General features: G+C 39.0%; 1 protein-coding gene across 1 annotated transcript in view; it reads right to left on the bottom strand.

Moving 5' to 3' along the window:
- Positions 1 to 15,224, bottom strand: part of MARCH11 (membrane-associated ring finger (C3HC4) 11) — a 37,417-nt gene that overhangs the window by 18,351 nt on the left and 3,842 nt on the right. The window contains 1 exon segment of the mRNA XM_009883794.1: positions 14,197 to 14,352. Coding sequence (XP_009882096.1) covers positions 14,197 to 14,352 — 156 coding nt within the window.

Genomic DNA, 15,224 nt, shown 5'->3' with positions numbered 1-15,224 from the left:
GATGAGCAAGGAGCTTCTGGAAAAACTCAGATGGAAGAAGAAGGAAGTTTACAGAATGTGGAAAAAGGGACTGGCCACTTGGGAGGAGTATAGGAATGTTGTCAGAGTATGCAGGGATGCAACGAGGAAGGCTAAGGCCCACTTGGAATTAAACCTGGCAAGGGGTGTCAAGGACAATAAGAAGGGCTTACTCACATTGCTCCTAGGGAGGTTTAGATTGGATATTAGGAAAAATTTCTTCACCAAAAGGGTTGTCAAGCATTGGAACAGGCTACTCAGGGAACTGATTGAGTCACCATCCCTGGAGGTATTGATGTGGTGCTCAGGGACATGGTTTAGTGATGGACTTGGCAGTGCTAAGTTAACAGTTGGACTCAATGATCTTAAGGGTCTTTTCCAATCTAAATGATTCTATGATTCTAAGGACATCAGTACTAAAAGAAAGACTAGGGAAAAAGTGGGCCACGTGCTGAATGAGGTAGGTGCCCTGGTGACAGAGAACACAGAGAAGGTAGAATTACTGAATTTTGCTTCAGTCTTTACTGCTAAGGCTGGTCCTCAGGAACACCAGACCCTGGAGGGAAGACAGAGAGCCTGGAGAAAGGAACACTTTCCCTTGGTCAAGGAGGATTGGGTTAGAGATCATTTAGGCAAACTTGACACCCACAAATCCATGGGCCCTGATGGGATGCACCAAGTGTTGAGGGAGCTGGCATACGTTATGGCGAAACCACACTCCATCATCTTTGAAAGGTCATGGAGAACAGGAGAGGTGCCTGAGGACTGAAGGAAAGCTAATGTCATGCCAGTCTTTAAAAAGGGCAAGAAAGAAGAGATGGGAAACTACAGGCCAGTCAGCCTCACCTCCATCCCTGCAAAGGTGATGGAACAGGTCATCCTGGATACCATCTCTAAACATACAGAGGAAGAGAAGGTTATTGTGAGTGGTCAACATGGATTCACCAAGGGGAAATCATGCTTTACCAATCTGATAGCCTTATCTGATGGAATGACTGGCTGGGTGGATGAGGAGAGAGCAGTGAACATTGTCTACCTCGATTTCAGCAAGGCTTTTGACACTGTCTCCTATAACATCCTCATAGGTAAGCTTAGGAAGTGTGGGTTAGATGAGTAGACAGTGAGGTGGATTGAGAACTGGCTGAATGGCAGAGCCCAGGGGGTTGGGATCAGTGGCACAGAGTCCAGCTGGAGGCCTGCAACTAGCAGTGTTCCGCAGGGGTCAGTACTGGGCCCGGCCTTGTTCAACATATTCATCAACGACCTGGATGAGGAGACAGAGTGTACTCTCAGCAAATTTGCTGATGACACAAAACTAGGAGGAGTGGCTGCCACAGTGGAAGGCTGTGCCACCATACAGCGAGACCAGGACGGGTTAGAGTGTTGGGCGGAGAGGAACCTAATGAAGTTCAACAAGAGCAAGTGTAGGGTCCTGCACCTAGGTAGGAATAAATCCATGTACAGGTTGGGGGTTGACCTGCTGGAAAGCAGTTCTGCGGAGAGGGACCTGGGAGTCCTGATGGACAACAAGTTGACCATAAGCAAGCAGTGTGTCCCTGTGGCCAAGAAGGCCAATGGTATCCTGAGATGCATGAAAAAGAGTATGGCCAGCAGATTGAGGGAGGTCATCCTCCCCCTCTACTCTGCCCTGGTGAGGCCACATCTGGAGTACTGTGTCCAGTTCTGGGCTCCCCGGTTCAAGAAAGACAGGGAACTACTGGAGAGAGTCCAGCGGAGGGTTACAAAGATGATCAAGGGAATGGAGCACACCTCTTATGAGGAAAGGCTGAGAGACCTGTGTCTGTTTAGCCTGGAGAGAAGACTGAGAGGGGATCTCATCAATGCTTATACATACCTAAAGGGTGGGTGTCAAGAGGATGAGGCCAGACTCTTTTCAGTGGTGCCCAGTGACAGGACAAGGGGCAACAGGCAGAAACTGGAACACGGGAAATTCCATCTGAACATGAGGAAAAACTTGATACTTTGAGGGTGCCAGAGCACTGGAACAGGCTACCCAGAGAGGTTGTGGTTGAATATCTCTCTGGACATATTCAAAACGTGCCTGGATGCATTCCTTCCCAACCTGCTCTAGATGAACCTGCTTTGGCAGCGGGGTTGGACTAGATGATCTCCAAAGGTCCCTTCCAACCACTACCTTTCTGTGACCTAATATTATTTTTTCGGTAGGTTTGCCCAGTAGATGTGGCTGACTTAGTAACTTATCCAACACCCAACTCTGAAGTAGAGAATATTGACTATGGCTCAGTATTCTAAAAGCGTATGAAAAAAAATAAGAAAATGGTCAGTATTCTGACACTGACACCAGATAGCTTCTGCTATGCTGCAGTGAAGACGACTACTTCTGCCATATTGGCCTACAGGATTCTATATAGAGGATAACAGAAGATTCTAAGGGAGAAGAGAGATGAAGGAAGGAATACATCATTTCTCCAGTCCAGGAACTAGGAATCAGTGCGCAGCCTCTGTGCTGAAGGAGAAAGGTTGGTATTTTTTTGTGACTATGAAAACAAGCCTCGGTAACTTTCCAATAGAAGAACAGTTTTTAGAATGTCACTTTTGAATGCCTGATCATGGTCCACCAAAGTGAAGCAGCTCAGGCTCTCGGCCAACATATTAACCAAGTCCAGTGGTGGAAATCTCCAGCAGGCAGCTAAGCAGCTACTACTTTGCACCCACAACACCCTGCAGAGATTCTGAGTGCCACAGACAGACCAAGCAGTAGGACTGTGGCCTTCCAGCACATACAGTATTTTTCAGAAGGTGTTTTGCTTTATTTAGGAAAATAAACACGAGATGCAAATTATTCATCCCTTTGGAGCAATGCAAATTCCCACATGAATTTGAGTTTGTAAATAAAGTTATTTAACTTTCTAAAGTAATTTTCTTTTTCATATCATAAAACATATTCTACAAAACTCTCTTCCCCCTTAAGGAGGTCTACAGGAAAGATGGGGGCAGACTCTTTATCAGTGAGTGTAGCAATAGGACGAAGGGTAATGGTTTTAAACTGAAAGAGAGTAGATTTAGATCAGACATTAGGAAGAAATTCTTTACTGTGGGGGTGGTGAGACACTGGAACAGGTTTCCCAGAGAAGTTTTGGAGGCCCCATCCCTGGAAATGTTCAAGGCCAGGTTGGATGGGTCTTTGAGCAACCTGGAAGGTGTTCCTGCCCATGGCAGGGGGGTTGGAACTAGATAATCTTCAAGGTCCCTTCCAACCCAAACCACTCTGTGATTCTATGATTCCCCTAAAGTGAATGGAATTAGGCCTTGATTATCAGGAAAAAAAAAAAAAAAGAAAAAAAAAAGACAGTGTAACTCTTTCTGAAACAGATCTCTACCCCAGGAATCTTCCTGATTTCTGTCACAATACTTGAAAAGGAGTAGTCAGCATAGTAACTGAAGGGAGAAGAGAAATAGTCACAAATTTAATATCATAACCAAGGGTCACATCCTTAGGGATTCATATGTCAGAGATAACAATGCTTCAGTACTTAGATAACCTAGCCAATTCATCAGCAAAGTTAGGGCAAGATGAAAATGGAGAAAATGACACTGTGACAAAGACATGGCTTCTTAGTCACAATTCAGATATGCTAATTCGGGGTCAGAGGACATAGCACTGTGGAAATGCTAAGTGATTTTTAAGTAAACAGACTTGAAGCCTGTACCTCTGAACCCAAACAAGGAAGAAAAGTACCTTTTGGAGGTTATCATGAGGACCTTATGCATGACAGTTGTACAGTGAAGACAAAGACTCATTTGCGTTACATGATAAACACCAATACATCTGAGAGTCACTTTGAACTACTGCAACTTTCTCTTCTGAAATCATCCCTACATCTTGTAGGTCCTAATTGCTATGGCTGGGTTCACAGTGGTTATATTAGTGAGATCTACAAAAGCATGAGGGAAAGGCCCAGAAGAAAGACAGGTTTCTAAAATGTCCACGGCCATGAAGTCTTCCCAGTGAACACACAGCAAATTTTCCACAAATTTCTAAACACATTCAAGGACATAGTAACCATATCAACTGTCAGTGGAGAAACTCTGAAGTAGACACATTTCCCTAGAATAAGCAGCAACATCACATATTTTCTAGATCTTTTACCCAAGTCTATAGGAAGGAAAGGACAGGCTGAAGTAGAGGATTTTGAAATCCCCGAGATGCATTTGATGGTCCCTCTCTTTATCCTGAGTAGTGGATGATATGAAGTTATTTCCCTTAAGTTTGACAGCTATCAGAAGGCATCAGTAATTAATCAAATTACTATTTGGTGCAAGCATCCACAAAGCAATAAGATGATATGCAGTACTCCGTAAATGCTGCTTGAAGAGGAAGTGACCCTCTTCATTAAGTCTCAGGAGGATTTTAAGTCATCACTGTACATTTAAATACAGGCAAAGCGTCCTTTTTGGAAGATGACATCGAATGATTGGAGCTTTCAGTGATTCTTGCAGTCACTAAAGGAGATTATGTGGAGGACAGTGTTGCAAGTGCAGGAAAAGGCTGTGAGTGTAAGCCTGCTACATTCTACTTGTATTATTCTGATGTGAACCAATGAGCTCACATCAGCTGTTATGCCGATTTCTTCAAGTAAAATATGTCACATTGATTTCCTCCTGTGAAACAGCAGCCCTGAAATTGAGATGCAGAATTTAGCCATCCAAGGAGGAACACAATGTGCTGCGAGTAACCACAGGTTATAGTAGATTGTAAATTGCAGATTGCTCAGATAATAGCAATGAAAGATACATAAAGCATTCCATTAAGAAGTAGACTCTGTCTGTCTGTTCTTGCCCTGCGAGCAGAGAGAGCTTCCTTAGCATGAAAGAAGAGAAAGCATACTGAAGTTTACTCTCATTTTCTCCAGATACAGTCTCCTGGATGCCAATTTTATGGAATTTGCCTTTTTCAAGATCCTTGCAGTGCTTGGAATAACCTTCTTCCAGTGTCAGCAGAGTAGCTAAATATACATGAAGCTAGCAAGTATTTGCATCTTGATGGCAAGGTTCATGACTTTCTGAAACTACTAAGGAATTATTTTTCTTAATTGTATCTGTTGTTTGTACATAAAAGACCAGAAAAAATGAGCCTTATCTCAGGAAATGGTCTTCACCCAATATTATAGCTTGTGTAGGTATCAATACGGTGTATTCCTGTACTGGGAATATGCTTGTCACAGAAAGGGCAAAGTTTAATACTGCCATGGAGTGAAGACACTGCCAGAAAAATGTGCAGAGATATAGGGGGGGAAAAAACTAATAAGGGGAAAGAAAACAGCATGTGGTTAAAACTGGAATACTCATTCTCTATCGGCTTCACCAAAATGTAAACAAAAGTAGCAAGAAAAAGGAAATTCAGAAATAAAGAAAATAAAAAGGAAAGATGAAATAAATTAAAACAAAAAACAAAGAACCCTTTGGGAAGAGAGTCACGCAGTCAAAACTCACAATGTTTTCTCTTGTCTCAACAAGAGAGTGCTCTGACCCAGACAAGTACTTCAAAAGAACTGAGGTCAAATTGTTCTTTAACTGTTGCACCATTGGCATGAAAGGAGGCAGGGGCTGTCCTTTGCACATTGCTGAAGCAATAAGAGTCTTCAGTCTGAATACCAAGCATCCAATTTGAATCTATGTACGGGACAAAAATTTTAAAAAACATAAGTGCAATATGTTGAAAAGCTGTCTCACCAGCTGAACAATTTAAGAAAGAACTAAGTTAGCATGACTGCCAGCCACGTCGATGAAGCACTGAAGACTTCAGAGCAAACTGAACAACTTTCAAAACGAAGACGCATTAAAAGGAAGTTTCAAAATGAATTCAAGAAAGCCAACTTGCTTTGACAATTTTCAGTTTTGGAAAAAACAGCATGACTGCTAAAGAAGCCAGGAGATTATGACAGTATTTGGTGCCCAGGGCAAGCTACTTACAGAAAACAGCATGACTGCTAAAGAAGCCAGTATATTATGACAGCCCAGGGCAGGCTACTTACATTGCCAAATAAGCATGAGCTAAGAATCATTGACAAGAGGTATAAAAGCAGTACACTATCATTTATTAACAAGTTTTCATATTGAGAAATAGAAGAAGCCTGCTGAAACAACCAGTACTTGGTTGCAACGTTTTTCACTAATCTGTGTTAATAGGAATGCAAATCTGAATAATCAGGATTTTTGACATAAGACAAAAACTTATATTTGAAAAACTCACAAATCTTTCATCACTAAATAAATTTCATCAATTTTAGGCTAGAAGATCGAGATATTGGGAAAATATCCAATCAAATGGACAAAAATGTCAAAAAACAGTAGCTCAAAGGTTCCTGAGTGCAGGCCCCATACTATATTTCAAGCCTTGCATTGTTTACTTCGATTTCTTAAGCGTTTAAAATCGCAGTAACTATGCATATATAGCAAACTTGATTCCCATTCTCATTGTCCTTAACTTTTGGATGTATTTTTCTAATTCAATCTTTTTTAAATATGTAATTTAAGCTTATAATTTCAGTAATAACTTTTATTCGAGATATTTCATCTGAAAAATAACATGGCACCGTGTCTCACGCTAGTCATTTTGCCCCATGAAAGTCTTAGGCTCAAAGGAATCAATTTTTTTTTCCTGAAGTATTTAACCCACTATTTCAGACACCAAGATAATTACACCCTTTAAATCTTTATATCTATATCTATATATATCTTACCACTAGATCAGGATGACACCTGTAATTAAAACTTTATTTCCAAGTACAGTTCGCAGTTTACATCCTGCTAACTGTTGTTTCACACCGTTCAAGTAGTCAAACTGCCCTGATCACAATTCGCACATTTCACAAATGAAACAAGAAAACAATTGCTTTTTTGATAACCTACAGGAAATGAAAAAGTAATGTATGAGGAGTACACACCTAGGTACATTTAATACTATTCTTTTTTAAAAACAGGGTCTGTTGTATTTATTTTATATAGATACTTGATTACCTTAGTATACACTTTAGAAGTCCAACATAAGTACCTAAGTGAATGCAAGAGAACTAGTTTAAAATCACTATCCATATGTTAGTACAAATTTTTTCTCCATGCTATAATCACTATTTCTTTGCTTAATCTATTTTTTTACTGATAATCCCCTATCTTAAATAGACAGATGTGAGCACCAGAGTGGCTTGTCTAGCTCCCTGCATGCAGTAGCTGACGCTCTGAAGAGAATAACAGATTTCCTGAGTTCTGTCAGCTGAGATGCCAACTTTGACTGAATGTTCCATCTAGCTAAGCATGAACACACAGAGAATCAGGAAAGCAGATCTCAGGTGTTTGCTGGTGACACTCCAACCATTGTAGCAAAATCCCAAATATTAACTACACCTTCTAGATCATCACTTCAACCTTCATCCATTCCAACCAGTGAGAAAGCTTAATTTTTGCCATACAATGTTAAAATCCTCACTAGACTAGGAATATCCAAATTTCTGAACTGAATCATAGGTTTGAAACCTTTGGTTTCCAATTTTTGGCAGTTCTGACTTAACATCCCCCACCCCCCCGCCCTCCTCCCCCGGCCCAGTTCCTCACTTTCTGTTCTTTCATAGGACTCTCTAAAATAAAAATCTCCTTCCCTTCTTTCAAGCTGCTATGTTCTGTGCACTTAACCCCTTTCTACTTGATCCGTCTCATTTCAATTTTTAACTCTCTTTGTAATCTCCCATGCTCCTTCCTGATGGCTTCAGCTCCCGCGTTGATGACTGCTCTGACCTCTTAGATGAATATCATCTCTCCCCATTGAACTTACAAAAATGGTTCAGTGTTCATAGTCAACAAAATAGCCATTCTTCACTTTGATTAGCTTTTCACCTAGGTCTATATCCAGCATTTTATTATTAGTTCTTCTTTATCCCTATCCAACTATCACTGTGATAGAATCAGTTCATTTGTTCACATATTATTCTTCATTATTTCGTGACTTTCAGTTCATTGATACTGATGACTTCTATCCCCTGTTGCCTCTTATCTGTCATTAGTTACCAATTCTCTCCACCCTTCTAAAGCTTCTACAGTTTTGTTCCTTTTCACTGTAATATCCATCTTGCACTCCTTCAGCTCTATGTGCTAACAGCCACATATTTTGCTCCTAGGATGCTAGTAGTGCACCAGTGGCCTGCTCATTTGCTCCATAACAAATTTGTTGTTTCATCTGAATGGCTAACCAAATGTACTTCTCAAGTTTAATTGGCTTTTGTCTCTACACCTTTTTGCTGCCTTTATTTTCCAACACTCTACTCCTTTTATCTCCAAGTCTCCCTGTGCATTAACTGCAAAACAAAGATAATGAAATTCATTATCCCCTTAGCATTTTCTCTGTGTTGCCTTCTATTTTTGCAATTCTGTCCTTTCTGTCAGTGAAATTTTTACTGTCCTCTCTTCTTCTGTAATCTCTCAACTTTGCACCAGTGACATCATTTTGTCCTTCCTCCTGATCCACTCACCCCAATTCTCTTTTTCAGTCTCTTAATCAGAGACTTCTCTCTTCAGATCATTCCCAGAAAGTACACAGGAAATGTATTTTGACTTTTCCACCACAGAAAAAAACTACAACTTTGACACCACTGGCCTTTCTAATAGCCCTGCTATCCTGTTTCTAAACTCATTAAACACGCTATGTAGAACTGACCGTAATCACCAGCTTCCACCCAGGGCATGCCACTGAAACGACTTGGAGCGTATTAAATCAAAAGGTCTATTTAGTCTAGTAACTTCTCCCTAGAAGTGGCCTTTTTTTTGTACAACTACTGTTTCTATGCTGATGACTGACAGATCTATTTTTCTGTTTCAGACGGCTCTCTCCTGTTAAAACTAAAACATTAATCTGTTTCTACCACCTGTTGCATGGATCTTAATATATATTTAAGTTCATTAAAATCTCTAGGATTTTCATGTCCCAGCCTTCGTCAAGCAGTATGGATTCGCGCTCCAATCTAATAATCTGTTGCCCCGGTCTGAGGTTTCTGCAACTCAGGAATTATCTTAAATTTAAATATCTATTTGGCTCTTCCTGTTCACAATATTTCTAAAACTTCTGGGTGTTTTCTATGTAGCATATCTAAGACTATTCATATATAAAAATTCAATTTCTCATCACTTTCATCTTATGTCTCAATTGATGTAACACAGCTTTTAAGGTCATGAAAAATGTAATTTTCTCAGTGACCACAAGACTGCTTCAAATACAATCTTTTTTAGTCCAGTACTTTGACCATGTTACTGCCCTTCTTCCTCCACTACGCTGGTTCCTCTCTTCCCCATCACATCAAATAATAAAGACTGGACTTGATTTTTAAAGTCCTTCCAGGCTTTTACTGACACATTAATTACCTTTTAATGACTACTCAGACATCGAATCTCATCTCTGTTCGGTTCATGATACCTATCTCAGCCACGTATTTTATTTTCTAACAGCTCTTCCATACTTCCTTCACATTCAAAGGGTGCCTGCAAAGATTCATTATTTTCTTTTCAAGAGGCATCTTAAAACTCATTTGAGATGCCAAAAACTCAATGGTAGTTAAAAATGGTTAGTGTACAGAGACCACTGGTTTTATACGTCCCCATAGACTTGTCCCTTATCTCCTGTTCAAACTTCTTTGTAAATTGTCCAAGATTGGGACAATACATTTTGTTCTTTGTGTGTGTTAACATAGCGAATAGCAAAACGTATCCTCCTGGATCTCCATTACAGGCAGTGTAAGAGCACCAATGTTAGTAGACTGTTGCTAGTACATAGTGTAGTTTAAAAAGAACAATTGGAGATTTGAGCCTTCTCCTTTCCCCTTCTTGGTTATGCCTACAAAAAGTAAATGCTTTCATCTAGCTGAGCATAGTCATTAGCAATAACTTTTACTAAACATTTACTACAAATTTTTTCTGGACACTGGCCTCGATACTGAAGTATCTGAAGAACTTGACTTTTGTACTTTTTAATATAATATGCATATACATACATGCAGTCTGCTACAAACTCTTGCTCATACTTATCTAATTGATGCCAGTGAGATTACTCAAATGAGTGAGGACTACTCACATTAACAAGACTTGAAAAATTGAAGCTGTAATTCACAAAAACTGTTGGACATACTAATTTTTATGCTGAATATTTCAAATGTTAATAATCACAATTTGGGCCACTGAAAACCACTGAACTCATGAGCCACCTTCTACCCCCAGTAACTACATACTTACTTAAATAATACTAAGTACAACCTTAATTTTTTCATCTATATTAAGAAATCAGACCTAACAATTAAGAATTTACTTTTTTAAATAACCGTTTTGTGATTTTCCTGATGTCAGAAAAGGTGCTGAATTGCCATGCAATAAGCTTTTAAATTAGCACACCAATCTACTGTATCACTTTTGGAATAGGTCCAGTTCACCTGAAGTACCAGAATATAATATTTTAATGGATAGAAGCACAGAGTACATTAAACATCTAACATAATACTACTTTATGACTGACTATAGTTACAGTCTAGAAAAGGCTATTCTCTAATTATATTTATTGCTCATTTTTATAGAAACGATGGGTTTTTCAACACCAAAGTATATTTTCTCAAGCTTTGCATGACTATATTCCACTTTTTAACATTATTTCTGAAACTTACAAGAGAATTGACATTCTTCAATATACATTCATGTTTAACTGCAAGTCTAGTAAACTAATTTGCTAACAGCTCAATAGTCAAATAGCACCAGTAAAAAAAAAGAAAAAAAGCTCTCTTTATATTTCCTTCAGGAAGGAAATTTGTACAAATTATACAGCTTAAGAAACCAATATAAAAATATTTCTGGTTGTGTTTTCTTTCTCTTTGTTAATCTGAAATGCCATTCTAAGCGGGTTGAATTTCCAAGTCGGGAAGATATTTCAAGTTTCTCTCTCCTTTTTGAGTTGTTTCAAAAATGTTCCAAAACTCCCAAACCAATGTTTGTTCCACCTCATTATAGTTCCTCCCCTCATTATAGTTTGGGTTTTTTTTCTAGTTATTAACATAACCTTGCCTATTATTGGATCAAATTTCACCCCACCATAACGACCAAGTCCAGCAACGTGAACATGTGCTTTCATTAATGGACTAGGGCAAGGTGAAATGTCTTTCTGACATGATCCGGAGAAGGATACTGAAAAAAATCCAAATTTGCATTTCTCTGTGAAACACTCTATCAAACATCATCAATTTGTTTGTGTGCTCATCTTTCACTGTTATCCCATTGGTTAATTTGTTATTTTTTATGTTTTAAGATCTATTCTTACATTGAAAGTCTACATGTTTCCAAAATTGGGTTCATAAAAGTGAATCAAGTAGTAGTCACTGAAATATACAAAGTGACACTGGAAAAATTTCTATTGGAATAGTCACTTACCATAGCAAATTTTGTTCCTTGAATGTATTGCCTCCAAAGAGGCCCCCCTTTGGGATTACTTTCCCTGCCATGAAGCAACAGAAACCATAGAAAATGTTAGATATTAAATGGAATATTCACATCTATTCCAATGTCCTGGAAGAAAACAGAAAAATCTCCTACTTCTTAACTCCCTAAGCATTGTTACATTCCATAAATACCTGAGGTAAAAGTAAACCTGAGGAGCTGGTGTAAATCTGCATAAACAAATCACTTGAGAAAAAGTTATTTTGGTAAATAGCACCCTTTTCCTCTCTTATGACACTGTCTACACAGATCTAGCAAGTAAAAGACTGGTAGAGACAATCCTGAGAATATGGACTGGGGCAGACCACTAGCTGTAGAGAGAGTGAACTACTCCTGTCCAGATATTGTATCTAGTGTAATGCCAGAAGTCTTGCTTGCCTGGGAACTTTTAAGTACATTAGCTACCTCAATGAAGATGTTGTAAACTACTTCTATACTGAAACGGTCTAAGCCCTAGCTTTTTCCCAAACCTGACCAAAAAGTTACCTTAAAAAAGGCTTTTGTGTAGTCAAGCAAATGATTCAGAACCAGTCGAAAAGCTTAAACCAAGACAGCTGTTAAAAATGGCCATTACGATTATAGTCAAGAATATGGGAGATCAGCAAGGGCATTTTAGGACTGATCACCCTTATAAAAATACACAGACAAGTACAATTTTGAGAGTTCCTTTTAGATTCTGTAACTACAAGAGGAATATTCAGTGTAGAAGAATGAGAAAGGTACCACTGAGTCCCTTCAAAAAGCTGTTGTGACCTTTTAGGTGTCAGGAGTTTGACCCTAGGAATGCATGTCTAACCTATTTGAGTATGCAACTCCATGAAACCTTTTTGTATGCTATTTTGTCAAGAATAAAAAAGGGCAGACTTAAATAATTTACACAAAAAGTGAAAGATGGGGTTAAGAATAAATCAAAGGTTTTTAAGCTATCGAAGGAGAAACATGAATCTAGTTCCACCCCTCCCCCTAAATGTGCCAGAACTCATGAAGAGAATGGCATTTAACTTTTGGCTCTTCAGTTTCTTTCTACTTCACTTGTAGCTTAGCCAAACATTGTTGTCTACTGTGTCACCTATTGACTCTTTCTTCTCTGCTTCTGTATTCCAGAGAAACTGAATAGCTATTCTTCAAACGGGGGCTTGATTCCGTCATCCACTGACAGGTGTCTAATGACATTTCCGGTGTCCTTTAATATCCCACTTGGTCTCCAGCTGCAGTTCCAAAGTATCTCGTAAGCTGTGTCATATCTGCTATCCTGTGCAGATATTTTGGCTACCTTGGGACTTCTCAAATAGTACTAGATGCCTCTTTGCAGGCCACTATGTCATGCCCTTGCTGTCAAAAAACTGTTGTCAGAGACTACCATTGCAGACTGTTGCTAATGATATACCTTTGCTAGGAAAAGGAGGAGATTGCTGTGGATATACAGAAAATAAACATTTATAAAAGGTTAAAAAAAGCAAAAAGGATCAAACAGAATCCCATGCCAAACCGCCAGGTAAAGTCTATCTAGAAACACAATCTACTGCCTTCATTTTCTGGAGCATTTTACAAATCCATTACTTTTTTATATCATAAAGGTTCTACCCAGGAAAGCTTATAAAAAAGTTTCCTTTGTGGATTTATAAAGAAAAAAAAACAATATGTACATATATAAAGTCACAACTGGCTCTGAAAGTACTTGCACCTAATCTGAACAGCTGTAAGCAAATACTCCAGATATCCTACATTCAAGGAATGCTTATCACGCTCACACAACTGCCATTACCATCCAAGCATGTCTTTTCTATAAAACTTCAATCAAACCCAGGAACAGAAAAATGACCCGAATGCTCTGGCCTTTGAGAGCTCCATCATCTCTGAGCTCATAGATCAAAAGTAAAAAAAAAAAAGATACAATTATCTTACTAAATGTGTTCCTTAGATGTATGAAATACAATTCCTAGGATGGAATTTTAAGCCTCTAAAGAATTCTGATATGCAAAGTGGTATTAAGGCTTCCCTAACAGATCTGCTAAAGCTTTAAGTTTCCCCTCCCCTCTCCCCGAACATACTACCACTGTAATATTCTGACTTCCAGCTGCATGTTGTGATGCTGTTAAAAGGGAGCTGTGAAAAATGTTACTGCACATTTCAGCTTCTGAAATAGCTATTAGTGGACAAAACTTGAATAGCGTTCTGCTACTCTGATTGTGCCAAGACTGAAAAAGTCACCTCCTTTTACATTTTTACAGTAGGTGAACACACAGGCAATGGAAGTTTTCTTTGTCTCTCTTCTCTGGACCCCATGCTTGAAGAATGACTGAAATCAACCTTTGACCGAGTCTTTAACAACTGTAAAGACATCTTTAAAGTTTAGAAAGTGAATTGGGGAGATCCAAGTTTTGTCATGTCTCAGAATGACCTATCTAACTACAAAATTTAGCAGTCTCTGAAGACCATTTCTATGGCAAGCCAAAAGCTAGAACAACATAACAGAATCAAATGACTACACGTTTTAATCTCTAACTGTTCTTAAAAACAAACTTCAAGGGGGCGCGAGTGCTAACTAGTAAAGCATATAGGCTCTTCCACTGTATTTTCCAAAAATCTTGAAATGAACATTAAGTACCATTTTGTTTTTAAAGATGACTGGAAAGACATATTTTTAAAAACAAACAAACAAACAAACAAACAAATTACCTGGCAAGGCTTCTTCATTTTAATTGCTATAACATGGTATCTGTAACAGCAGAGTTCACAGGTCCATGACCCTCTCTCACTTATCCACTTTAACAGGCAAAGCTGATGCGTGTATCGTACTGACCCATCACAGCGGCAAGGATTTAACAATTCACCCTGAAAAGGCAACACAGAAACATTAATTTTAAGGGAATCTTTTAGGTACATGTATAGTCAATACCAAAATATTTACAGGTCTATAACAATGAAGTGGTCTCAATTTCATTATGTGAAAAAGCATGTATTTTTGGCTATAAAAATACTCAAAAATGCAACTGTCTTAAAAACATCTAGGTGCTTCTGATGAGATAAAGCCAGATAACTGTCTGGGCGTGTATGTGTACATATGTGAAACAAGTGAAAGACTACCGTGCATCAAACAACAGTAGTATTGGCCCTTTCAAATACCTCAAATGGTACCGAAAGTGGATAGACGCATTTCTCCCACAGTTATTTGCAGTCATCACTAGGAAAGAAATGGGTGACGTCACAGAAAACCATGCTCTTGGAGCAGCGCTCTGTGCTATTCAGCTAGCCAGCTGTCAGGCAGGACCTCAAATACTGTAACTAAAAACTTCTCCTGATAGTTCACATATTTCTACGTTATATAAATCACCTATTCTCTTCTTTCCTTGAAAAGATTTATTTTAACTAAACTACAAAACAAGCTGTAAAATGCTAGTTACGGATCCATTACTGATACCGTGCCCTGTAATGTAATGCCAGAGAAGATCCTTGGATGTCTTCTCAACATTACCCGTAAGCTAATACTCTAATTTTAAAGTCTAATAGAAACCCGAGAAATACATATTGTTTAAAGTCCCTGAGGGGAGAGTCAGCGAGCGTGATGGCAAGAAGACATACAGTGTGCAAGCCAGCCGTCGCAAATCTCTCATTTTCCCTAAAGCTCCGCGCCGACTCAGAATTGCCCCCGGCGCTTGTCACAACCACCTCGCACAGCAGCACTGAGGCTCGCTACACCCATTTCG

This window comes from Charadrius vociferus, unplaced genomic scaffold (assembly GCF_000708025.1).
Source record: "Charadrius vociferus isolate BGI_N301 unplaced genomic scaffold, ASM70802v2 scaffold103, whole genome shotgun sequence".
NCBI lineage: Eukaryota > Metazoa > Chordata > Aves > Charadriiformes > Charadriidae > Charadrius > Charadrius vociferus.
This window is presented reverse-complemented; position numbering and strand designations above follow the sequence as displayed.